This window comes from Hypanus sabinus, chromosome 18 (genome assembly GCF_030144855.1).
Source record: "Hypanus sabinus isolate sHypSab1 chromosome 18, sHypSab1.hap1, whole genome shotgun sequence".
NCBI lineage: Eukaryota > Metazoa > Chordata > Chondrichthyes > Myliobatiformes > Dasyatidae > Hypanus > Hypanus sabinus.
Window position 1 is genome coordinate 43,304,519 of NC_082723.1, and position 27,652 is coordinate 43,332,170.

Sequence of the window (27,652 nt, forward strand, 5' to 3'; positions counted from 1 at the left end):
GACACTTCATTATTCTTTGGTGTAAACACAAAAGAGATCAGCCACAGTACACTCTCATGATACCAGACTAAAGCTGAATTTTCAATTGCTCGATCAACAACTCTGCTGGATTGAAGCAACTGACTTGAGAAGTTCACTGGACAAAAACATAATTAGTGGTAGAAATAGTAATAGTAATACCAGTAATACTAATAGTCATAGTAATATTAGTAGTACTAATAGCCGTAGTAATGGTAGTAGTACTAATAGCAGTAGTTGTTGTAGTAGTAGTAGTAGTAGTAGTAGTAGTAATAATGTGATCACTCAAGTTGGGTATGAAGCTCTCCTAAGGATTTGTCAACTGGTTGGTCCTCAGGTGGCTGAAAAGGCTGATCTAGAATCCACATGTTCTGATGCCCAAACCTCACAATTCTGCGCCCTTTGTCGCTTACTGATAGCTACGGGTCTCAGTCTGGGATGTTAGCGTGGATTTTCCATTAATGGAGAACACTTATGCATGACTTTGCTCAACATGGGAAGACTAATGCACAGGTAGCCACTACACAGTCGTTGACAGATTAGGTTCAGGGTCCAGTATATGGAATGAAAGATGAGACTCTTAACTGCTGCAGCCTTCCTCCGTCTTCACTGCCTTTGTGATGCATCACTATCTTCCACCAGCTCCACCCCTGAGGTGTTGGTTGGATTGCTCTTTGTCTAGTGACCCTACCAGAAGCTGGGCACCAAATGGTTAAACTCCAGAAATTGCCCCCCCCCCCCCAGGTCGCTCTCGGGATCTCAGGAACTCACAACCCTCTCCACCATGACAAAGTGATGATCCTCAAAGAAACATATATGGGCCACATGTTGGCCTTGGTATCTTGGTCTCCGAATTCCATTCCACTGAAGTCAATTGAACAAATTTCATGATACATGTCAGTGATATTAAACCTGATTCTGATTGTAACATTGAAAAACCACAAATAGCAGTTGGTCTGGTTATACAATTGAGCTATCTGATAAATATTTTTCTTACACTGTTTCGTTTGACTATATTCAGGTATGGTCGAATAATAATTAAACGAGTTGTAACTTGATCTTAAATAATAGTAAAAGATACCTTCAGTTACAGATTGTTAAGGGGAATACGTACTGGCCTAAAGTTGGGATGGCCTGTACTGATTAAATTGGCAATGACCAGAGCATTATACAAACTGAATGGCATCTGAAAACTCACATTAAATCATCACTAGGCATCTTGTTTAAGTACCTGCTTCTGCAGAGTAAACAAAGGAATTGATTTGTTCAGTAAGGGATCAGGACGTGGGCATCAGCACAATGAGAATAGACTGGAGGAACTGAAACTTTCCTTTCTGGACATGTTGCAGCTTTCTGGACTCAACATTGAATCCTATAACTTCAGGCAACTTGATTTAAGCCATCTAGTTGTGATCAGCTTTTTCACCAAGTTTTTATTTTCTCCTCTCCTTGGTCATGCACAGCCTAGCCAGCTGAGCATGTCTTCCTATTTTGCATTTTAGAACTCCCACTTTATTTTGTCTATGTTCTCACTCCCTAATTGCTCCCATTCACTCACAGCCTCAATAACTTTTTAAAAAATTTATCCCTTAGATTACCCTGGTTTTAATCTAGGGTGGCCTTGGGGATTTCCTATAAAATAGATTATCGCTTATTTATAAACCCTCCCTCTGTTTCCCTGCAACTTAATCAGCTTCTTTTCTCTTCTTCCTAGTTTTGATAAAAGAGTTGGAGACATTAACACTAATTCTCTTCCTAACATATGTAGCTTGAACTTTTTAGTACTTCAAGTCAAATCAAGGCACTCCAGTCAAGTTTATTGTCATTTAATTATATACATGTATACCATTTCTCTGAACCAGGGTGGAAAGTGCTGCAGTATACATAACACACAAAACATAACTTATGGAAGTCAGGATGAAATTTACAGATGGATTACACAGAAATAAGCAAATTGAAGTGTGTTATTATGTATGTACGTAATAAAGTACTTCAATTCCCGTGTGCAATGTGGGCAGTTCACCCGGAACCAAAAATGGCTTTGATGAACGAGAGAGAGAGTGAGAGAGAGTGAGAGAGTGAGAGAGTGAGAGAGTGAGAGAGTGAGAGAGTGAGAGAGAGAGAGAGAGAGAGAGAGAGAGAGAGAGAGAGAGAGAGAGAGAGAGAGAGAGAGAGAGAGTGAGAGTGAGAGTGAGAGTGAGAGTGAGAGAGAGAGAGAGAGAGAGAGAGAGAGAGAGAGAGAGAGAGAGAGAGAGAGAGAGAGAGAGAGACACGTGCGCGCGTACACTTGTGCATGTGCTCTTGGCAGTTTGAAAGTCCCAAGTAAAATATGGTTGAGCTGAACTATTCTGAAAATCTGTAAGTAGTTCTAGCACTTTGAAAACCCATGCAAAGTTTGTCTTTGTGAAAGAACAAACATACCATGGTGTCAGAAGGCAGCATGAGGTTTAAATAAGAAGTGTAACTGAATACCGTGAGCGAGCAAATGACTAAGTTGGTTCTGAAGGAGAGAAGCTGCTGGCATGAGAGCACGTTGTCTTGAAGTTCACTGAGAAATAGAGGTGAGAGTGGAAAAATCCACTCAATGGATAACTTAAGATCTCCAGCAGCTAGCTATGCAGTTTACTGGCAATCTAGCTGATAATTGGGAACACTTCAATCAGTGATTCAATATATATCTAGCAGCGAGTGGAACTGGTAGGGTGGCAGAAAAATTGAAAGTGTCTATCTTTCTACATGTAATTGGCAAAGATGCTTTGGACATCTACAACAGCTTTCAAATTGATGACATAGACTGTAAACTGGACATCTGATGACAAAATTTGAGGAGATTTCTTCCCAAGTGAAAACGTCACATTTTTGATATACATGTTCTTTCCCTGTGACCAGAAACAAGGTGTTAGCTTTCACCAATACTTAGTTGATCTTCTCACACTGACTAAGTGCTATGAGTTTGGAGATTGAGAAACAGAATAGTCTGTGGAATCACGTATAATGGACTTAGAGAAAGCCTGCTCTGGGAAAATATTTGACACTAGAGAAGGCTGTGGATATGTGTAGGGCAGTGGTGACCACAGGAGCACAAGCTAAAGAGCTGCACAGGGCAGAAATAACAGTGCATGCTGTGAAAACAGAGTGGCAGAGCACCAAGCGTTTCACAAAGCAACTGCAAGCCAAACTGGTAAGCTCAAACAGCAAATGCAGCAAATGTGGAGCTATGCACATGCCAAAGACATGTCAAGCTTGTGGGAAAGCAGAATCATTTTGTAATTTGCTACAAATCTGGGGTGACCTAGGGAAATATGCACACGGTTGCTGAGGAAATGGAGAAAGTCCTTATAGATTCTCTACAGACTGCTGGTGCTGGTAAAACAGAATGGATCATTCCAGTGACTGTGAATGAGATACTAATTCTATTCAGGCTTGACGTTGGAGCCCAACTGGATCTGTTGTCTTTGGATGATTACAGGAATCTCCAAGGAAAGAGCAAGATTTACCCAATGAAGTTAAAAATGGCAGTCTATACTGGAGAGAAGGTTCCAGTAAAAATGACCTTCAAGCACAAGAAGCAGCACCTAAAGATACACTCATAGATTGTGGATAAGAAAGTACAGCCAATATTAGGTCTGGCTGCATGCAAAAGGCTCAACCTGGTGGAAAGAGTTTTTGTAGTGGCTTCATAGACCAAAGATAACCATACTTCACTTATAGAAGGGTATGCAGATGTCTTTGAGGGACTTGGATGTTTACCTGATGTAACGAGGGTATGCAAGAGAAGCATAAACATGCCTCCATAAACATATATACCAGTTACACCAGCATGACAGTCAGGATGCCAATGCAGAACAGAGTGATCATGATGAAGCTGCCAGTCTTGCTTCCATTTCATGCAGCTGTGCTTCAAAATCTCATCAACTTCCAGCTGAAGACTGGAAATCAAAAATATCTTCATGATCCTCTCTGAAGTTGAAGAGGAAAAATAAAAAGGAAAATGGGGAGACAACCAAAGGTCAGAATAACATCAACAGTCCAACACAAACCGACAGGAGGAGTTGTTGTCTATGATATGCAGCCAACAGAAGGAGTTCTGTGAATTGAGACAGACTCAGTTGGAACTTGTCCACAGAATCACTGATCACATGGAAGTAGTCCAGGGCTCCATTACATGGTGTGAATTATGGTCACACAGCAAGAACAAGAACAGAGATGAATGGATGGGATCTTGGCAGAAGGATATGAAAGAAATGAACACATAGGTCAGTGTTCTCAAAAGGACACTGGTATTAACACAGCAAGTGAATGCAAGACATCTGTGGAAACAAATAGCAGTCCAAAAGGGATAATTGAGGCACCACAGAGATGGATTGAGGGAGGATAAGTAAATAAGGGACTGTATTTGTTTATTACAATTGAAGTTAATGAAAATATCTTTGCTGGAAAGTATTATTGGGTCTTGCAGGTGAAGAGAACATAAGGACATACTATGGGTGAATAATCTCACTAGCTTGTGGGCAGCTTCACGAGAGACAAAGTTTATGGGAGTAAACCCAGACAGTAAATCTAAGGAAGCTGGACATCATTGACCATCCTTCCAGCATCTCCTGCAGCCAAATTGGTGCAAAACATATTGCTTTATATGCTTTCCTTTGGACTACACTGGTGAGATCGAGAGTGCGGTCTTGATAACTGGGCATCTCAGGATCTCCATACCTTCTGTCCAGGTTTGTGATGATGATTTGATTATCATCACCCATTATCCGTCGAGACAGACAGATGCCAACAACCACCACTATTGTGATTGCTTTCTTTAAAGGGGGAAGATATGTTATTATGTACAGTATGCACATAATAAAGAACTACAGTTCCCAGTGTGCAATGTGGGCAGCTCTCCCAGAACTGGAAGTGACATTGCTGAATCTCTCTCTCTCTCACACACATGCACGCACGCGCACGCCCTTGGTGTGCTGAATGCCCCAAACTGGTCGAGCTGAAGCCATGACTGTCCCTTGTTAATAAAATAGTTTTTGCATTTGAAAATCCATGCAAGGTTTGGCTTTGTTAAAGAACAAACATAGCATAAAATGCATTGACTCAATATTGCAAGGCACAGAACAGATTAACCAGTGACACTTTGAATGCAATGCAGCAGGGAGTTTAGAAGCCTAATGGCCTGAGGGAAGAAACTGTTTCCCATCCTAACCATTGTTGTTTTTATGTATTGGAGTCTCCTGCCTGAAGGTAGAAAGTCAAAGAGGGTGCTGGATGGATGGGTGAGATCCTTGACAAAGTTAAGGGCCTTGTGAACGCAGTGCTCCTGATAAATGTCCCTGATAGATGGTAGGGAGATCCCTGTGATCCTCTCAACTATTCTTATAGTCCTGTGTAGGGTCTTCAGTCTGATGTTCAGCTGCTCCCATACCAGAGGGAGATGCTACTTATAAGGACACTCTCAATGGTGGTCCCCTAAAATATATTTAAGACAGGTGGGCTTGCTTTCCTCAATCTCCTTAGGAACTGGAGACACTACAGTGCTTTCTTGTTCAGGTGGGTGATATTGTTCAGATAGGTGAACTGAAGGATCAAGTTGCAGAGGGAGATGCTGAGGCCAAGCAAGGCCAGTTTCCCCACCAGTTTCTGAACTATGATGGAGTTAACTGTATAAACAGCAGTCAAACATATGAGGCCCCATTTTCCAGGTGGAACAGGACAGAGTGGAGTCTATTGTATTGTCAGTAGATCAATTAAACATCTAACAACTTCTGTTTTATTTTGTTTTGTGGGGAGGGGTTGGGGGAGTGGAATGGTGATTGACTTAGGGAATTGATTGCAAAGTGCGGTGCCATGGGATCAAATCTTTTATCCAGTATTTCAAGTATGATGACTGATTATAGATAAATAATCAATAATCTGTTACATGCAATTTTTTTGTACATGTTCTTATTTCCAAAATTGCATGAATGCTTCCATTAACTTCCCCACAATTTCCTTGGGTATAATTTACTGGCTGAGATTGTTTACTTCTGCAAGTGCTCAACAAGAAGCTTTCTCTCTGATATGAATGTAAAGTGTAAAAGATTGACATGGTTATGTTTTCACCAAGTTCTTATGCTAGAGGGTGTGAATTGGTGAAATCTGTGGAATTCGTTGCCACAGGCCGCTGTGGAGGCCAAGGCTGTGGGTATATGTAAGCCAGAGGTTAATAGATTCTTGATTGGTTGGGGCATGAAGGCATACAGGGGTAAGGCAGGAGATCGGAGCTGAGAGGAAAGTTGGATCAGCCATGATGAAGTGATGGAGCAGACCCAATGGACCAAATTGTCTAATTCTGCTCCTATTTCTCATGGTCTTACAAGCCTTTTGTCATTTATTAATCAGTGATATACTGTATTATCTGCAAGGTAAAGGTAGGAGGATCCAGAAAGGAAAGGACTCAAGCTTGGAAAATAAAGGTTAACTTGACAGCAAGACATATAATTGTCAATAAAATCAAAAACACAGGAAAATGAGTTGAAAAAATGAGCCTCTTTTTAATATTGATGGCAGCCATTCAGGATTAGCATTACAAGAGTAAAGCAAGCTGATATTTGTAGAGTTATGCTTTTGTTCACGCACCCTCCCATCCATTCCTGGAGTGAGGAATGAGGTAGCACTTTGCAAGGGAGAGATATGAAGAAAATGAGATGCGTAGTTTCCAAGTGCCAAAAAGCAAATACATTTTATTGGTATGTCACTAGAGTACACAAGAGCAGTGTGGTGTCAGGCTCTGCTGTCCGTCTATCAAGGGAGCTAATGTTAACCAAAGAAGCAGGGAGTTGTGATAACTTGCTTCAGCATCCCAAGAAGTGGAAGAATTAACCACATTGCCAGTGGACCATCTGATGGAAAGATTATTTGTAACAAATTCGGCTGATGATAAGATTGAGTGAAAGTGGGATTAAAGTAAGTTCCAAAGACACCCAGGCCAATAAGTTGCCCTGTTCTTGCTTTCTACGTTGCTGCACAAAGCAATGACCATTATTATATTGTGGCAGCTGAAAGGAAAAGGTCACTGCTCTCCTGTAAGTATTTCTTTCTCCTAATCACATTGTTTGCCCAGAGAGCCATGGAACTTGAACTCTTGGATATATCAGACAAAATTAGTCAATTTTTTTCAGGGTTTGCCAGAAAGAAGTAACAAACTGATGTATTGGTTCTGGATGTCGCTGTTCATCTCCCACTCTAGTCTAGATACAACACTGATATCCTCTTGTTATTTTTATCAGAATTAACACTTAAGCCTGGGAGAATTACTATCATCAGAGAAACTGTTCAGTCTTGTCAAATAATGAGGCAGTTGAAATATCTCCAAAAATGACTCTGTCAATTGATCTATTATTGGGTCTAAAGTCGGCCATTTCCAAGACATCAGGATTGAATTTCTTACCCCCACTTAAAGTTGATGCTATTATGCAAATATATAGGGATGTAAAAAACAACATGGCAATTACTAAACACACACAAGCCTAAATTTCAAAGTCTTTACTCACCGAAAGGTCATCTGGAACACCTGACCCTGATTAACCTGTTGCGACTTGTTGTTGTAGCCATGCAGCATCTCCACAAAGAGCGTATCATTGAGCCTGGCATCAGCTTTCTGGCATTTTGGACCGTCACACGATTCCGAGAGCAACAAACAAGATTTGCCATCGGCTGCTAATCTGTACTCCTCCACGCATCTGCCAGCAGAGAAAGAAGTTCATCAATCAGTTACAACCCTCAGGAGAGAAAGAAAGCAGAGAGAATTGGGTGCGTGGAATGCACTGCCAGCAACAGTGGTAGAGGCAGATGTAATAGGGTTTTTTAAGAGACTCTTAGATGGAGCTTAGAAAAATAGGGGGCTAAGTCCTGGGGAAATTCTAGGCAGCTTCTAGAGTAGGTTACATGGTTGGCACAACCTTGTGGGCCGAAGGGCCTGTAATTTGCTGTAGATTTGTAACTTTTATGTTCTATGAACCTCTGAAAGTTATGTCGGCTATTTTGGGAGATTACCATCAGTAACGTATGTATTTTAAAGTTAAAAGGTATGAAACAATTATTAAGAAATGCAATATTTCCAATTTTAATGGGAAGGAATAATTGTTGACTGGCAGTCTGCTCTGCCAGATAGTTGACAATCTGGGAAAGGGGAAAAACATTTTCCTAATGTTCAATAGTTCAACAGTTCCATTTAATTTCAGAGAATGTATATAGTATACAGCCTGAAATTTTTGTTCTTTGCAGACATCCACGAATACAGAAGAGTGCCCCAAAGAATGAGTGAGAGTAAAAATATTAGAACCCCATAGCCCCCTCTACTCTCCCCTCCCACGCACAAGCAGCAGCAAAGCAATGACCTTTCCCCACCCCCCTTACTTCAGCTAAAAAAAAGCATCAACACACTCTACCCACCAAGCAAGCAACAACAAAGCCCCTAAGGCAGACCATGATCTGCAGTACAACAAAGACTAATTGTTCATCCGACAATTCAACATACCACAGGCCTTCTCTCTCTTCCTGATAAAGGGGAGCAGAGAACTAGGGTCGTAACTGATTTATAACGTTAGTCTAATTGTGCAAATCAAAGGCTGATGGCAAGACATTCTGTTTCTGAGCAGTGGAGGAGATTAACCATTATCTATCACCCCAGAGTTTTTTCTGAATTTTGAAATGTATTTACAGGGAACTAAGCGACAACAGAAGATATCTAGAATGTTAATCATTTGATAAAAATTCAGCAAGAAAATCATAAAAATACCTGATACATTAAATGAATTCTATTTCACACCAGTTGCCTTTGTGTGTGTTTTTTATACTCAATCATATAAATGTAAACATAAGGTAACAAGGTACTGTTACTAATAAGACAAGTAAAAGTGTATTTTCCTTTGAAGATATTTGAGAAGAATAATAATCTCAATCTTTTGTTAATATCACAATGTGATAAACAGTTAAACTCATTGAAAGCTTTGATTATGCACTGTTAAGCCAACACTATTTTACTTGTACCTTCTTTTTATTCCAATGGATCCCCTAGAATTTAAGCTTTCTTTTGCACAGGACTCTTGATTAAGATCACTTTAACATGCCCTGACACTGTAAATCTTCAGTAACATGGTATACACATCGTGATAAAATACAAAAACTATCAAGCTGACAGTAAAAAAAATCTCTCAACTATGTTTAGTTGGCAGTATTTCAAATGCAGATTAATTGCTTTTGTTGACAATATAAATTACAGTTAGCAGATCTTTTGAAATCGGTAAAGAGCAATCTATATTGAAACTGCTGAAAGGTTCTGATATATGTCCACTTATAATTTCTATATGCAAGTATGTCTGGTATCTCCATGGTGTAATGAAGGGAGGTTGGACATTGTTTCCATGTATTTTGTCACTAATCAATTTACGTCATAAAAAGCACTATCACGTTAGCTCCAGTTTCAGTGTCAATCACTTGGCAATAGAAGTAGTTGGCGGTTACTTCAAAATATTAATAAATATACAGTGCTCTCTCAGGTACAGGTACAGTAGCATATTGGTTATGAACTTGAACCTGTAACCCTAAATCCCGTACTAATAGAGAGAAAAGAATCGAGCTGAACATCTGCATCTGTGAGTAAATATGTCCTTAATTCATGGAAGTTATTAAAGAGCCTTTATCACTAAGAGGCCAGAAAGGCCTAGAAGCTTTCATCTTTAAGATGGCACCAGTGAAACACAGCAATGACTTGCTGGCAGTAAACAAAACTACTAACGACTTTATTAATCACACTTCCTCTTGAAAATGATCACTGCAATCAATAGCCTGTAACTTCCCTTTCAGAGCTGAGCTTTTGAACCGCCTGTACGAACTGACTTGAGGGTGCAGGACAGCTGCGGTGAGGCAAGTATGGGCTGAATCAAGTTGGTGATGCCAGGCCCGAAAGCGGGGAATGGGCCAATGCTTTGCCATCGCTGGAGTGGACTTCAAGGCAATTAGAAATGGTAGAAGTGATAAAAAGTGAGCCGAGGCAGTTGGGGCCCAGGCCTGAGAGTAAGGAACAAGCTGATGTTTCACCAATTTAAGTGCTGTGCCAGATCAGAAAGGTTGGATACGGGCAGGATCTCATAGAAATCTATCAAATATTGAAAGGCCTAGATAAAGTGGACATGGAGAGGATGTTTCCAAAAGTGGGTGAGTCTAGATCTAGAGGGCACAGCCTCAGAATAGAGGGACAGAACTTTAGAATAGATGAGAGAAGAAATTTATTTAACTCCAGGGTGGTGAATCTGTCGAATTAATTGCCACAAATGGCTGTAGAGGCCAAGTCATTGGGTATATTCAAAGTAGAGGTTGATAGATTCTTGATTAGTAAGTGTGTCAACGGCAATGGCAAGAAAGCAGGAGAATGGGGTTGAGAGGGATTATTAGTCAATCATGATGGAATGGTGGAGCAGACTCAATGGGCCAAATGGCCTAATTCTGCTCTTATGTCTTATGGTCTCATGGAATAACCGACAACTCCTCCACCACACCACGCCACCAACTGGTTTTACAGGACAGCATACAACATGAAAGTGGACCCTTCTGTCACCAAATGCATGATTATCATCAAGGACCCATTTTTTCATCCCTCCATTCCCAACAATTCTACACGTACTTTATCACACACTTGTACACTTAGAGCATTTTGAGTTGCCATTTCCCCCAGTCACATCTTTGGGAAGCGGGGGAGAGCTGGAGCATCTAGAGGAAGTCCATGCAGTGGATGGAGAATGTGCAAACTCCACTGAGACAGACCCTCATATTGAGATTGAATCTGGCCCTAGAAGCTTCAAGATGGCAGCATTGATACACCATGGTGCTGCAAAGTAATTTCAGGGAACAGGGCCCATGTCAGATTCACAAAGCGACCAGCTAAACCAGTTATCAGCAGTTTTGCCTTAAGTGACCAGAGAACATGCAGGAATTGAAATAACCTACTGATTGTTAGGTTTTAAGGAGACGAGACATGGATGGTTTATGTGACCATGTAAGCATTGCTGCACAGTTCAAAGAACCCCTAACCTTTCCCCGAAACATACACACAAGATAAATGACAGGCATCCCAAGGCATCCATGGAATGGGAAGAAACTAGGAATGAGATTTGGTTTCTTTCAATGCGTGACGCAATGCCTAATTCCTAAATACTTCATAACTGCAGCTCAGGATCAGGAGTATGATAACATACTCTCCATTTAGTTTGGAGAGTAGAGCTCCTGCAGCACAAAATGCCAATCAGCATTCTGCTTGATTCACATCCCATTCTATACACACTGCACCACAGAGCGTGGTGCTTGTAAGCATCATCTACAAGATGCACTGATGTAACTGCTCCTTCTAAATTTACACCTTCCTGACTGGGAGACATATTGACGTTCCTTCATTTTGACTGGGTCATGAATTTGCAAGTCCTCATATAATAACTCTTTGGCATACCAGGCCCCAAAAGATAATTAGTGGCCCCACCACAGCCCTGTGAAGGCAATTAGCAGTGGATTGTAAATGCTGGCCTTGTGAGTAACATTCACATCCCCACAGTAGCTGGAGTAATAGTAAAAGACTACAGGAAGAAAAATTCTCCTTCTTTCTGCAAGATGGTAAGACTTCTGATTTAATTATATCACATGCTATGAGAATTCTGTGCAATGAAAACCACATAATCAGCACACAAACAGGGTGTTGAGTGGATAAAATCTTGAGAGCGCCTGTATTTCCTGTTCTGGCCGGGCTGAAGTTACTTTGGCAATGTTCTGATCCATATCAGTATTGGCAGAGCAAGGGTAAATTAATCAAGAGATTCTGCAGAGAAAGCACCTGAAGATAAATTGGGAGGAAGTTGTCTTGGAGACATAATGGGTTGCAGATGTTGGAATTTCGGGCAACACACAAATATTAGGGAACGTCAGCAAGTCAGGCAGCATCTATAGAGGGAAATGCACAGTCGATATTTCAGGTCGAGACCCCTCATCTGGACTGTCTTGGTTTGCTTACACTCAGAGATATTAAGTAATGGGTGCACTTTGTACAACAATTCTGATGGGCCGGTGAATTATTCAACCCTCGATCACCTGGACAGCAAAGATGCATACATCAGGATGCTCTTTATCAACTACAGCTCAGCATTCAATGCCATTATCCCCTCAAGACTAACCAATAAGGTTCAAGACCTTGTCCTCAATCCCCGCCCCCACCTCATGCAATTGGATCCTCGTTCCCTCACTTGCAGATCCCAGTGGGTTTGGATTGACAGTAGCATTGCCTGCCTCCCCGATCCCCTTCAGCACAGGTGTACCACAAGGTTGTGTGCTTAGTTCCCTGTTCTACTCACTTTACGCTAATGGCTGTATGGCTAAGCACAGCTCCAATGCCATATTCAAGTTTGCTGACGACACCACTGTCGTGCAGCAAATCAAAGGTGGTGACGAATCTGTATATAGGAGGGTGATTGAAAATCTGGCTGAGTGGTGCCAGAACAACCTTTTACCCAGTGTCAGCAAGAATAGAAGTAGATTATTGATTTCAGGAGGGGGAAACCTGAGGTCCATGAGCCAGTCCTCATTGGAGGATCAGAGATGGAAAGGGTCAACAGCTTTCAATTCTTTGATATTAATATTTTGGAAAACCACATAAGTGCCATCACAAACAAAGCATGGCAACACCTTTACTTCCTTAGGAGTTTGCGAAGACTTGGCATGACATCTAAAACTTTGACAAACCTCTGAGATGTATAGTGGAGAGTATATTCACTGCCTGCATCACAGCTCTGTATGGGAACACCAATGCCTTTTAATGGAAAATCTGACAAAAATTAGAGGATACGGCCTGGTACATCATGGGTAGAGCCCTCCCAACCATTGAGTACATCTACATATTGCAAGAAAGCTTGCATCTATTCAGTGATCCCTGCCACCCTGGACATGCTCTCTTCTCGCTGCTGCCAACAGGAAGAAGGTACAGGAGCCTCAGGTCTCACATTCCCATGTTCAGGAACAGTTATTACCCCTCAACCATACGGCTCTTGAACCAAAGGGATAAATTTATTCAACTTCACTTGCCCATTACTGAACTATTCCCACAAACTATGGACTCACTTGCAAGGACCCTTCATCTCTTGATAGTTATTGCTTGCTTGCTTGTTTGTTTGTTTGTTTGTTTATTTATTTATTATTCTTTCTTTTTCTTTTGGATTTGCACACTCTGTTATCTTATGCACACTGGTTACCTTGTTGGAATTGGTCTTTCCAATGATACTATTATGGATTTATTGAGAATATCTGCAAGAAAATGCATCTCAGGATTGTATATGCTGACAAATATATGTGCTTTGATAGTAATTTTAATTTGAACTTTGAAATTTGATTTCTGGTTCCTTTGATAACCGTTTGGTCTGAAGATCTGCAGGACATATTGAAAAGAATAGACAGCTTTGCTTTGTTGGGTGGACACAGAGGGATAGTGGTTAGTGTACCAATATAACAGCACTAGCTATAATATCAGGGTTCAATTCTTGATGCTGGTGTACCTTCTTCCCTTCGCTGAGGTGGTTTCCTCTGGATGCACTAGTTTCCTCCCACGTTCCAAAGAAAGCGAGTTGTGAGCGTGCTATGATTTCACCAGAAGTGTGGTGACATTTGCAAGATGCCCAGCACAATCCTTGCTGATTTGATTTGACACAAAAGGGAATATCCCACTGTGTTGTTTGATGCGCATGTGGCACCTTTCTTCTTTCAGTCTTTTTCACTTCAGGAAATGATATACTGGCATTGGCTTGTTATTGTCACATGTACTTAGATACAGTGAAAAGTTTTTTGTTATGCATACTATTCAAACTGATCATGGCATTGATGTAATATGTTCAATATAATAACAAGCAAACAGGAGAAAATGGGGAATACAATATGTGAAAGCAGCATGTACTTCAAAGAGGCTTTTGGATTTTGCATACTTTGTTAAGGGTTCATAAATCTCCCAATTTCTCTGGAAAGAAACAGCATAGTTGCAGAGAAACTTTAAAAGCTTCACTCACCCACAGAACATAAGGATGTTGGTGGAGGAAGGGTCTTCAGTTAAAGGCACCGTCTGCTGTAAGCAAAGTTGTTCACAGCCTCCATTAAACCCATCAGAGCAGTCAATTCCTTTGCTGTGGTCAAAGCAACCGGAACCATCCCTCATCGGTCTCAAGCCCACAGGACACTGTAAACAAGAGAAATGTTGCCAGAATTTAGGTTCTATAATTTAGGGCATTTGATGGAATTAGCATTCAAAGATCCACACTTCCCTTGTTAAAGCAATAAGCTTGTTGAGCCTGGAAATAGAACTCATTCTGATCTGCAAAGCATATATATAAGAGGCTTTCCTTGTTTAAGTATGATAGCCACCATTTCCTGTTGAATTGCCAACCAACTCTGATTCATCCTGATGCAGCTAATGTATTCACTGATGTCACTTAGAACCATAGAACCATAGAACATTAGAGCACAGAACAGGTCTTTTGGCCCTTCTTGGCTGTGCCGAACCATTTTTCTGCCTAGTCCCACTGACCTACACCTGGGCCGTATCCCTCCAAACCTCTCTCATCCATATACCTGTCCAAGTTTTTCTTAAATGTCAAAAGTGAGCCCGCATTCACCACTTCATCTGGCAACTCATTCCACATTCCCACCACTTTCTGCGTGAAGAAGCCCCCCCCCAATGTTCCCTTTAAACTTTTCCCCCTTCAACCTTAACCCATGACCTCTGGTTTTTTCTCCCCTAGCCTCAGTGAAAAAAGCCTGCTTGCATTCACTCTATCTATACCCATCATAATTTTATACACCTCTATCAAATCACCACTCATTCTCCTACGCTCCAGGGAATAAAGTCCTAACCTATTCAAAGGCAACATGAGTGAATCTGCAGATGCTGGAAATAAATAAAAAAACACAAAATTCAACCTATTCAACCTTTCTCTGTAACTCAGTTTCTCAAGTCCCGGCAACATCCTTGTAAACCTTCTCTGCACTCTTTCAACCTTATTAATATCCTTCCTGTAATTAGGTGACCAAAACGGCACACAATACTCCAAATTCGGTCTCACCATTGTCTTATACAACCTTACCGTTACATTCCAACTCTTATACTCAATACTTTGATTTATAAAGGCACATGATGGGATTATCATCTTTTCCATCTGACTGAATGGGATGCAGAGCAATAATATACATCATGACCTTAACTTGTAACTCCTTGTTAAAAATAAATGATTCCTGCGCCAAGCTACCTGGGAGAAGCAAATTAGAGGGGCTTTACTGGGATTCTTCTTCTCAGCCCTGTTCTTCCATCAATTTTCGACCTTTATCCCCTAACCTCCTCCCTTGGTTTTCCCACTTTCCCATCTTAATCCCTTTCCTCGTCCTTTCTCTTCTGACACCCCTGTTTTCTCCCCTCACAGTTGCCTGCTGCTTGCTCTTTCCAACTCGGTGGCACTTCGCCAAATGCTGCCTTGAATATTAACCCTAGTTAGAGGTGCACTGAAACTAGGCATCAATATGCAATTATCTGCTCGAGCTGTTAATACACTGTGCTAATTCACTAATGCATTGATGCTAATTCATCAGCATTGCGGGGCCTCCCGTTGTGTATTGCAGCCACACACAATGCAGAGTACTGTGATCTCTCTGCAGAGTGGCAACCCCTGGTCTCCTAGTGGCTTAGAACTTGATATGAGTCAAAATTCTTAGTGTGGTATGGGCTGAGCATACACCCACTAAAGATAAAGTGCACCTGCTTCCTCATGTTCTCCTTCTGTTCCACGGTGGCCTGTTTCACAGCTGCTGTCACTGTCATGGAAAATGATCCTTAAGGCTAAGCCCTATTTCTCATGTGTCCTCTAAACAAGACAAAGGAGCTAAGATCCCCCACAGGCAGCTGCCTATGGGTACCTTGTAGATCATACTTTAATATAACAATCAATCGATTTCAAAGTGGACTTTCTTAATTTCATGAAATTTTGGAGGTTTTCTGACTAACCAGTATTTCTAAACACATTGTGGTTTGGCTATTGCTTCTGAAATAATTCCTTACTCAAACAACATTGCTAAACACAATCCTTCTTTATATTGTTTAGGTATTTCCCCAGTAATGATTTCTCAGGCAAGCAACATTGCGATCAATTTAAGGAACTCTTCAGCATTGATGCCGATAAATCAGTAGAGGAACCATTAGAGGTAGCTTGGCACCAATTATCATCGTGCCAACCCTCCTGAGAGAACACCTTCGTCGAAGTGTGTCAGAATGTTGATGGTATGTTTATACCTTTCTGATACCAGACAAAAAGAACATTCATGCAAAGCTAAGGAAGCAGAGATGTATGAAAACATAATGTACAAATGAGCAGCTTGCTCTGCCATTCAATTAGATCAGGGCTGAACTCAGCAATCTCCTTGCATATCTGGGATCTAACTACTACTTCCATCATCTTTTGAAGAAGATATTTTAGTCTCCCATCCCTCTGAAAAGAGGAAAATATCAGTTAATTTCTTTTATAAATGGGTGAGCCCTCATTTTTAAACAATCCTCCCAGTTCAAGATTATCTGACAAGAGGAAATATCCACCCTGTCAAGACCCATCAAGATCTTTTACGGTTCAATCAACTCCACTCTCAGTTTTCTAAAAATCTTTGGATATGTTGTCCTTCAAAAGAGAATTCACCCAGGAATCAGCTTAGTAAACCTATGAACTGATTCCAATGAAATGAAACCACCTATTCAGCATCCTCTTTAGACTTCCTACCGTCAGGCAGGAGACTCCGATGCACAAAGTCAAGAATGGTCAGGATGGGAAACAGCTCCTTTCCTCAGGCCATTAGGCTTCTGAACTCCCTACTGTATCACATTTGAAGTATTGGTGGGTAATTTATACTGTACTGTACAGTATTTAATTTATATAACCATATAACAATTACAGCATGGAACCAGGCCATCTCGGTCCTTCCAGTCCGTGCCCAACGCTTACTCTTACCTAGTCCCACTGACCTGCACTCAGCCCATAAACCTCCATTCCTTTCCTGTCCATATACCTATCCAATTTTTTTTTTAAATGACAAAATCGAACCTGGCTCTACCATTTCTACTGGAAGCTCGTTCCACACAGCTGCCACCCTCTGAGTAAAGAAGTTCCCCCTCATGTTACCCCTAAACTTTTGTCCCTTAACTCTCAACTCATGTCCTCTTGTTTGAATCTCCCTACTCTCAATGGAAAAAGCCTATCCACGTCAACTCTATCTATCCCCCTCATAATTTCAAATACCTTTATCAAGTCTCCCCTTAACCTTCTGTGTTCCAAAGAATAAAGACCTAACTTGTTCAACCTTTCTCTGTAACTTAGGTGCTGAAACCCAGGTAAAATTCTAGTAAATCTCTTCTGTACTCTCTCTATTTTGTTGACATCTTTCCTATAATTTGGTTTGGGGAAACGATGTCTCATTTTAACAGTAGACATGTAAATGACAATAAACTGGACTTGACAACACCCTCCTTGTGTTTCTTCCAGCTGCTGCAATTTCCTCCCACTTATCAGAGGTGTGGAGGGTGATAAACCAAACTGGCCACTGTCAATTACCCCTGTGGTGCAGCTGAGTGGTAGAATATGGTGGAAGCTGAGGGGAATCAAATAAAGCAGGATCAGTGAAGGATTTGTTAAAAAGGGTGCTAGTTGGTTGGCACAGACATGGTGGTCAGAAGAGCCTGATTCTGTGCTGTATGACTCAAATCTGCTTTCTGTTTGGCAGTAAAACATGCTGTTCTAAAGTAACTATTCTGAAAATTCTCCTTAAACCTCTCACTTAGGCCAGATTTTGATTTTTCCAGTGCAGTTCAGATTATATCCCCTTTGATTATCATTATATTTGTCAAACTCCCATATCTTATTTTGCACTCCATCCACACCATCCAGTGAAACTTTCACTATCACAAGATTAATATTTACCAACAGCAATGATGCCCCACATATTTCCGCACAAACTAAATTACACCACTTGGCACCAAATGACTGAATTTGTAATTACAAAGATTTAATGAAGCAAGAGCTGTCATCAAACCATTATCACAAAACCAACAAAGGGATTTAATCATCACCCCGGATAACATTAGAACTACAATCATCATTATGTACTAATTTGGCATAAATAAAATACTCAAGAGCTTTTATATAGGACTGGCAACTAACAGTTTCCATGTGGTCATTGTGCTCATTGAAGTAACATCAGATTATAATATTAAACAACTGTGCTTGTGTTACCCATTCTTATTCTGTCAGACCTTGTAATACACAGTGTCAGAGGCTTAACTGGGTGATCAGACAGTTAATTAGTTTCACTTGTGAGCCTCACATTATGACAGGCTTGGGATTTATGTTGATGTCGAAGTTTGTCAAATTCACTGAATTATTCCTGTCAGCTATGTTCAATTCAAAGAAAATGATGCCAGATATTTTCATCCTCATGTGATCTTAATGCTATTTATGATAAATGGAATCAGATATTATAATACCATGAATCAGAAATTCTAATCTTGGTGATTTAATAAGTCACTGATTAATCTAAATTTTAAAATGAACTAAGATAGGCAGCGAATCAAATTTTCGTTGATCTATTGAACATATTATAGATTTGATATTTTTTGAAGGCAGAGTTGTTCACTTGTTCACTTTGGTTAGTTCAGGTCTCAGTGAAAGCCAAAGGGAAATGAATATTACTATCCTAATTCTGTGAGTTAGAAGAAATGCAAGTGTGGCTCAGAGGTGAGAATCCACACTAACAATATATTTTAAAAGAAATAAGTATTGGCTGAGTTCTCAAACATTGTATTGCCATCCAGCATAGTAATAAAATGATCAGAAGAATTTGAAAATTGCTCAAGTTAACTATTCAATGATATAAAGAAAACCAAAAGTAGATATTGACAATTTCCCATGTTTGCATTACAAGTTAACATTTCCATTAAATACTTCTTGTATGAAATAAAAGGAGGATTATCTTGTAGCTTTATTTTGATCAGAATTAAAATCCAAATTGCTTCAAACCACCCTACTGTGATGGGGGGGGGGGGGGGGGAGGGGAGAAGAGAAAAAAGCCACAGAGGGGAGGATGGGCAGGGCAAGTAAGGTAACACAAACAAAAATAATACAAATACATTGTAAATTAGATAAGGAAACAAAGGGGTATCAAAATCCTTTTGGATGATTCTTTCAACTATCCAATTCCATTGATACACTATCATGGAAAAAGATCAAGATATGCATAATGGTGGCTCCTCTCCGTTCCACCTCAGACCCAGACAGGACTTTGTGTTATTGGTTCCAAAGGTTCAGAACCCATTCAATACTGCACAGAATCACTGCTTCGACCTCTATGCTCAAATTGCAGGAGGGAGACCTTAACTAGGAATTGACTGTCTCAAAGGCAGGCGTGATGCCAAATGGGCCATGGATGATGATTCGAAATAAAGTTCGTTTAATTGTCAATCAACCATAAATGAACACCCATGAATACAGTCAAATGACAAGGTGCAGAACACACATATAGCACATACTGTATAAGATACGAGCAATAAGATATAGTCACACAAAAAATATATAGCCCAAGATCTTGAGTACATGAATCTGCAATCAAACACTATACAGCTTGTTTTCTGCTGAATGATCACTGATTACACCCAAACCCTTTATTGCTGAAATCAACCAAGATATATTCACTCAACGATTCTAGCCATCGGGGAAGCCTTATGCTGTACATCACACTTTTCTGACCTCTTAATAAGAATAAGAAAGATTTGCTTGATTTATTTTCTGAAATCTTTTCACCAGCCCCACCCTCCAGGTCATCACGAAGTTCTAATTCTGTGCTCTGCGTGGAAGCATCTTGGCACAAGAGGGACCCTGCTCACTGCATGGAATTTACACCATTCACTAAATTATTTTGAAGCATTTTAAGTAATTAAAAATCAACTAAAATCACCAGGAAGATTTGAATAATATGGTTTAACATGTGATGCTCAAGATTAAAAGATTAAAAAAAGAATTGATGATGTCTAAGTTCTGAGATACAATTAATACTCTAATGTCTAGGGGCATTTGAAATGTCTTTCGAATTTTATATTGAAAGAAATCAATATTTGTGTCTCATCGGCTCCAAATTTGGGAACAGCGCCAGCACTTAGATGTTACCAATAGTAATAGTAATACCAATAGTAACACCTAACTTACACTTGCAGCTAAACACAGAAGTTGGGAGCTTCTATCATTAATATGACATAAAAAAAGAAATAGAAGCAGAAATATGTTTTTTGGTTTCTTTTGCCTACTCCACCATTCAACAAGATCATGCTTCAGCTTTTAACCTATTTCTACCGTCCTGCAACAACTCCAAATCCATTGTTTCTTTTAATATACAGGAGTAATATGCCCTATCTTGAGGATATAGAGTGGTCCAGTTTCCATGGCTTCTTGGGTACAGACTTCCAAATACTTGTGACTTCCTGCATGTAGAAACATTTTCTCATCTCTGTGCTGAATGGCAGTGAAGACCAACACCTCCACTCTTATGAACAAAGTATAAACAGTACAACTGAGATCCAAAACTGCATGAAATGCCCTTAAGATGCAAATATCTAATGAAGTAGACTATTCAGAAGGATTAAGTGTTCTTATGGGTTACTTCATTGTATGTCTTACAATGTTCAGTGAATGTACACTTTGGGAGAAAACTAAATACAAAGAAATCTTAACCCTTCAGAGGGAAGAGGAAAGAATGACAGTCCATTGTGATGGGACACAGGCTGCCTGGTGATCGGCAGATGAAAACTACTGGGAGTAGGAAGATGGCAGAGAGTCTGGCAGATGATATGAGGAACTAGATGGAGAGGGGATGGTGGGCAGATGGAACCAGAAGGAAGGAGGGAATGGGAGGGATGAATAAAGGAAGAAACAAACTTGATGGATATTTGAGTGTGGGTGGGAGAACTGTGGGGGTCTGGTTTATCTGTAATTGGAAAATTCAATATTTCTATCAGGGAGCTGTAGACAACCCAAGAAGAATATATTCTTCTTCAATATATTCTATCTTCAAGGTCATGAAGGTGATGGAGATGTTGAATGCAGAACAGTTCTTGTAATAAAGCCTCAGAATTCTTTTGGAACTTAGTGTTCATTTTGTAAATTTATTTCCACAATGGTTTGGAAAAATAGAAAAGCTACAGATCAATAAACTTGCAGAAGAGTGGTTGTTTAAAACTGGTTTTCTTATTGATCTTTGGCCAGTGATTTCCATTGCTTGGAGCCAAATGTAATGAAAGTGAGTGGATTCAGTTCGAACAATTCTTCTTGATCTTTGCTTTTTTTTTAATGGTACAATTCTCTGAATCAAAGTTTGTCATTGCTATGCACGGACATTGCTGTGGCTTGATAGCAGTATATCATGGCCACAACAAGGCTGACATGACCCTGCCAAACTGGCCGTTGAGTCTCAAATGTCACTTTGTATCAGTGATGATTTGCCAGTCATTCTCTTGCTTCTGAGTTTGAAGATGACAGGTTCAAGCCCCAACACTATGATGTTCATATCTTATCCAGGATGAGACTCTTAGAACTGGTTGAGCACAACCTTCAGTAGTCTTCTGAGTCCTCACCAATGACCACGCATCCATCTACACCAATCATGTTTGATCCTCCTCATATTCCCATCAGCTCACACTCAGCCTCAGCCACTATCACTGCACTCACACTAGGAGCAATTTACAGCAGCCAATAACCTTCCAACATGCAATCAGTAACATATGAGAGGAAACCAGAGCACCATAAGAAAACCCATGCAGTTATCAAGGGAACATACAGTATAGCACAAAGGTCTTAGGCACATGAAAAAATTTATGTAAAGCAAAAATGCTTTTGAAAATAATGAAAAATTTCTAACTATCAAAAAATACTATAAATACCAGTAAACAGTAAAAAACAAAATCAAATCAATACTTGGCATGACCATCCTTTACTTTTAAAACTGCATCAATTCTCTTAGGTAAAATGTCAAGCAGTTTTCTATTAAAATCAGCTGGTAGGCTGTTCCAAGCATCTTGGAGAACTTGACACAGTTCTTCTGCAGACTTTGGCTCTCTTCCTTACTTCTGTCTCTTCTGGTAATCCCTGACAGTTTTAATGATATGGATATATGGTTCTGTGGGGGCCATACCATATGAAACTACATAAAAAATCTAGGATGCTTACAGTTTTTGCGCAGTACTGTACAAACTCCACACAGGCACAGCACCTGGGGCCAGGTTGAATCCCTGTCTCTGGAGGTGGGAGGCAGCAGTTCTACTTCCTGGCTTTCTATACTACCCCAAAACATCGTCTATTCCACTGATGTTTGTAAATGACAGGTTAAACCTAGTAAACCTTTAAACATGGCCTCAACAGAAGTAAATTGTCTGCTCAGTGGTCCCATGTCACAGCTACTTTATTGCAAGATGTTAAAGAACTCCTCTTAAATTACTAATCGTCATTGGTATCTGGGGAAAAATACTAAACTTGAGTTTATCTCACTCAGATTTTTTTTTAATTGATCGTCTTCAAAATTGGAATGTCACTGTCAAGCTAGCATTTATTTCCCCACCCAAAATCCTCTTTAGAGAGTGAAAGTAGTGAGGGTTGTTTGGAAGTATTCTGGAGCTATATGAATACAGCAGATATTAATTAAAACAAGAGCCAGTATTCAGTTCTTAAAAAATTTGTAAAATGCAAGCAGTAAATTGGAAGTAAAAACACACCTTTGCAAATAAACAGTACCGCCTGTGGAGCACAGGGTAGCTCCCCACCTGGGACTGGCTGCTCAAGAGAAGCAATGTAAAACTATGGGGTTATGTTAATTGTCACGCATCAAACCTGGCAACATGGCTAAATTATTTTCACCATTATAAACAAGTTCACAGACGCTGGCAGGACAGACTAATATTATCACTTAACACATCAAATGGCTGACCAATCAATAGTTGGGAGATCTGTGTACTCAGAGTCAGCCCAACCAACATTAATTCCAATAACTTCAATGTTATCTCCATTGTCTTGTGTTCTATTCTATTATGTCTCTTCTTTTGGGTGGGGGATGTGCTCAAAAGGGCAATGCATTGGTCATTCTGCCTCTCACCAAGATATGGAATATAAAAGGCAATTTAATCTTGTAAGTGTTCATCCCCACTACTTGGCAGAACATTGAAGTCCTTGGAATTAATGTTGGTAGGGCTAACTCTGGGAACACAAATCTCCCAACTATTGATAGGTCAGCCATTTGATGTGTTAAGTGATAATAATAATATGTTCTGCAAGCATCCTTGAATTTGTTTACAATAGTGTAAATAATTTAGCCATGTTACCAGGTTTAATGCATGTCCAATTCACATAACCCAATTGCATCTCTTGGCACAACAAGGAATATGAGTGGCAAAAGTATCACACAAAAATATCGAGCACACACTTTCATTTGTGGTAGTGCCAAAAAATGTACAGTCAATACTGGGTTTATCTGCCTGTGAGAGAATTTGGTGAAAAGAGTCTTAGTCCTGGATAGTGATACAGAGTCAGAATACAGTGACTTGATGAAAGAAAGAGAGAGAACAAAATTTGATTCCAATGCAGCAGAATTAAAAGAAGTCTTAAAGAAAAATCCCAGACCCATCCCTTTGTTGCCAGCATCTTACAAAGCATTGCCACCAACACCAAACTTGCTGGTACAGGACAATACTGATCTGAAGCCATAGTGTGACAAGAATCAGGATCCAATTGAAGAAGTGAAAGCACAAGTGAAGGAATTGATAAGTTTTATTGAAATGATGAAGTCTCAGCATAAAAAAGAGGTTAGATAGTTATTGAATGAATTGCAATTTCTTTGCAAAGACCTCAAGAAAGAGCCAACTTCAGAGTTACAGTTAATTGATGCAGACCAGACAAAACATGAGATTAATAATGAAACACAAAAACTGTGTGAACCACTTAGAACGTCTACTTGTGTTCGTGAACTCCCAGAGACTGATAGAGACATGTTAAATTATGCACTTGTTTTGATTAATGTTTCTAATTGTTTTTCTTTTTAAGGAAAGGAAGATGTGGTGATATCACGTGTAAGACGTGATTGGACAGAGTTCGGAGCACGCGCAGAAATGACAGAATGATCGAGAAACTTGTACGGTTAAAATGTGGTTGCTGGTTGCTGTTGTAAATAAAAGTTCTAGTTCTATTCTTCCAGAATAAGTTTTGTTATTGGAAACCCATGGTACGTATAAAGAGCACAACACTCAGTGCAGTCACATCTAAGTCTCTGTAATGAAGGACCACAGTCTAGGATCCTTCTGCTACTGCACACAGAGGATTAGGGATTGTGTGTGGAAGACCTTTGAACATAAAAGGGGTATTAACTCAGAGAGCCATATTGTGGCAACATGGCAATGGTGCTATGTTTGTTAGTGCCTTTTACTCTCTCTTTAACATTTATGCTACGCAATGTACGCAATGTGTGACGGGGTGGTGATGTGTCCCTATCGAAGGAGGAGTAAGGCGCTCCTTCTCTCCGCGAGCCTGCAGGACTCCCTTGGGCAAGGCTTAGCACCCGCTTAATCCCCTCCAATCAGGATAAAATGAAGCCATGAGAGCAGGTGGCGGATATGGCCAAACGAGCAGCTGGTGCATATCACAAGTCCAGGTTATCTGAGCACTGACACCAGGGTTACAATCTCTGAAGAGTATTGGATAATGCCTGGGGTCACCTGTCTTGTAAAGACACTGCCCAGAAGAAGGCAAGGCAAACCACTTCTGTGGAAAAACTTGCCAAGCATAATAATGGTCATGGACCATGATCACCCATGTCATGTGACACAACACATAATGATGACGATGAATGTGTTGAACAAGAATGTAAAAGTTTTTGGACTTTTTTTCCTCCTGTATGTACTTTTAAAATCATGAATAGAGTCTATTTTGAAACATATAAATGAAAAATCAAGACTTTTGAATGTCCCCATTACAGATTCTGTGTGGCTCTATTCTAGTCAGTCAGAACAATGTCAGTAATTATGAAAACTAATTTTGGCAGCAGATGGCTCAGGACAAAATTTAAGAAATCAGAATGAAATATAAGGAAAAACAGACTGATACTGCATGAATGAATGGGGAATACTGCTACAGATGCGAGACCCTTCAAAAATCTTTAGTTTGAAACATTGAAAACATTTATCTTTCCTGAAGTGCTGCCTGACTTGCTGAGCCTTTCCAGCATATTTTATTTTAGCTCATTTCCAGCATCTGTAATTCATTAATTTGCATTTACTTTCTATATTTAATATCCTGCATCTCCGAATCACCTATAATAATCCATGCAGAAAACAAATATTGTATGTTTTAGGAGCACTTTGGCTGTAGTCTGCAAATAAACCATAACGTAAGCCACAGATTTGAATCTTAGAATATAATTGAGAAGCAGTTCTGGGAACAAGAAGATCAAGCAGACTGTTTAAATGGCCATGTTAAGAGGTTATGGGGCACTTTATGGAACAAGGACTACACCAACTACATTTACACATCCCGCATGTGTACACCAAATGAGACACCTCAATGCCATGAAAGGAAGACGTTTGTCTCATCAGCAGGTATGATTACTGCCGCTGTCTGTAAGAAGTTTATACGTTCTCCCTGTGACCATATGGATTTGCAATGACCAATTAACTTAACAATTGGTATTTACATGTAAATTTGCTCATGGTTAGGCTAGGGTTAAATCAGGGGTTGCTGGGTGGCAGGGCTCAAAGGGCTGGTAAAGCCTTTTCCACATTGTATCTCAATGACTAACTAAAAGGATAATATGAATGACTGACAGAGCATGTCTGAAATGATGCAGTCCCTAAGAAGCACGTTCATTTACAGAAAGCACATCAATTTAATTGTAGCTAAATTTGTCCCTCTCTCAGTTTGAACTTACCAGCTTCTTAGAATCTCAGTAAGAGTACTACAGCACAGAGACAGGCCCTCTGGCTCATCTAGACTATGCTGAACTGTTATTTTGCCTAGCTGCATCATAACCCTCCGTAACCCTCTATCCATGTACTCATCCAAATTTCTCTTGAATGTTGAAATCAAATCACTTCTTCTGGTAGCTCTTTCCACACTTGCACCAACCTACGTATGAAAAAATTCCCCCTGAGGTTCCCCTTAGATACTTCACCTTTTACCCTTCGCCTTTAGGTCTCGACTCACCAAATCTCAGTGGAAAAAGCCTGCTGACGTTTACTGATCAATGCACTTCATGATTTTGTGCACCCCTATCAAATCTGCCTTCATTCTCGTATCGTCCAGGAAATAAAGTCTTAACCTGTTCAACCTTTCCCTGTAATGCAAGTCCTCAAGTACGGGTAAAGTCCTTCAAGTTCAAATCAACTTTTAATACATAGAAATGCAGGTTATATATATAAAAAAGCAGCATGCTGAGTTATGAGGACATTTCCTGGCATTCCCTTTATTTTGCAACATTTGTTATTGGATATTCACAGAGCATTCGTTCCAACATACTTGGAAGCGGATATGTGTAAAGAATAAAGTCTCAAGGTTCTTTTGCTGTCAGAGATTAAACTCAATTCAAGACCAACAACACCTCTTACAGATCAAGGATGAAATTATCCTTCAGCATTCCTAAACAACCAATAAGAGATAAGGTGCTTTTGATATGAATCACCTTGAATGAAATATGAGCATGCAGGTAAGTTTAAATGTCTGGTAAATGCATGCAAAAGGCAATGGTGAGGATATGCAGTGATTAATGCTTAATTTTTCCAAAGGTTGACAAAGACCTGGCTGACTTTGAATGGGAATCAATGAAATCACATTCAATTAAAGTAAGAAAATAGCAAGCCAAATATTATTGGGTGTCATGGTAGCATAGTGGTTAGCACAATGATTTACAGCATCAGTGACCTGGGTTCAATTTCCGCAGCTGCCTGTAAGGACTTTGTGCGTTCTCCCCGTGACCAGGTGGGTTTCCTCTGGGTGTTCTGTTTTCCTCACACAGTTCAATGACATACCAGTTAGTAAGTTAATTGGTCATTGTAAGTAGTCCCTTGATTAGGCTAGGATTAAATTGGGGGATTGCTGTGTGGCACGGCTTAAAGGACTGGAAGGGCCTATTCTGCACTGTATGTCAATAAATAAATAAATACTATGCTAATCTTTATTTCTAGTGAACTTGAGTACAACATCTTACTGCATTTACATTGGCCCCTGTGAGACCACATCTAGAAGATTTTGTATAAACCTGGTCTTCCTAGTTAATTGCAGATATTGTACATGTACAATGGAGGTAGTGTAGTGAAGGTTCACCATTTTACTTCCCAAGATAGTGACTTAACTTTTAAGGACAAACGCAGTGTACTGTCTTGAGTTCAGAAAAATGAGAAGTGATCTCATTAACACATGAAGCATTTTTATATGGGTTCAAGGGGTAGATACCATTCTGCGGCATATTTAGAGAGGCAGCTACCAGTAATCATCATGTCCATATAACCATAAGATTACAGCACAGAAACAGG

The 27,652-nt window shown here is 40.0% G+C and overlaps 1 protein-coding gene across 7 annotated transcripts in view; it reads right to left on the reverse strand.

The window, feature by feature from the left end:
• The window catches only part of LOC132407564 (astrotactin-2-like), a 1,730,264-nt gene that overhangs the window by 688,684 nt on the left and 1,013,928 nt on the right, over positions 1-27,652 (reverse strand). For all 7 annotated transcript variants that reach the window (XM_059994285.1, XM_059994284.1, XM_059994283.1 and 4 more), the window contains 2 exons: positions 14,085-14,251; positions 7,545-7,733 (listed from right to left, as the gene is read on the reverse strand). In XM_059994285.1, the coding sequence (XP_059850268.1) occupies positions 7,545-7,733; positions 14,085-14,251 (356 nt within the window). The remainder of the gene's footprint in view (positions 1-7,544; positions 7,734-14,084; positions 14,252-27,652) is intronic.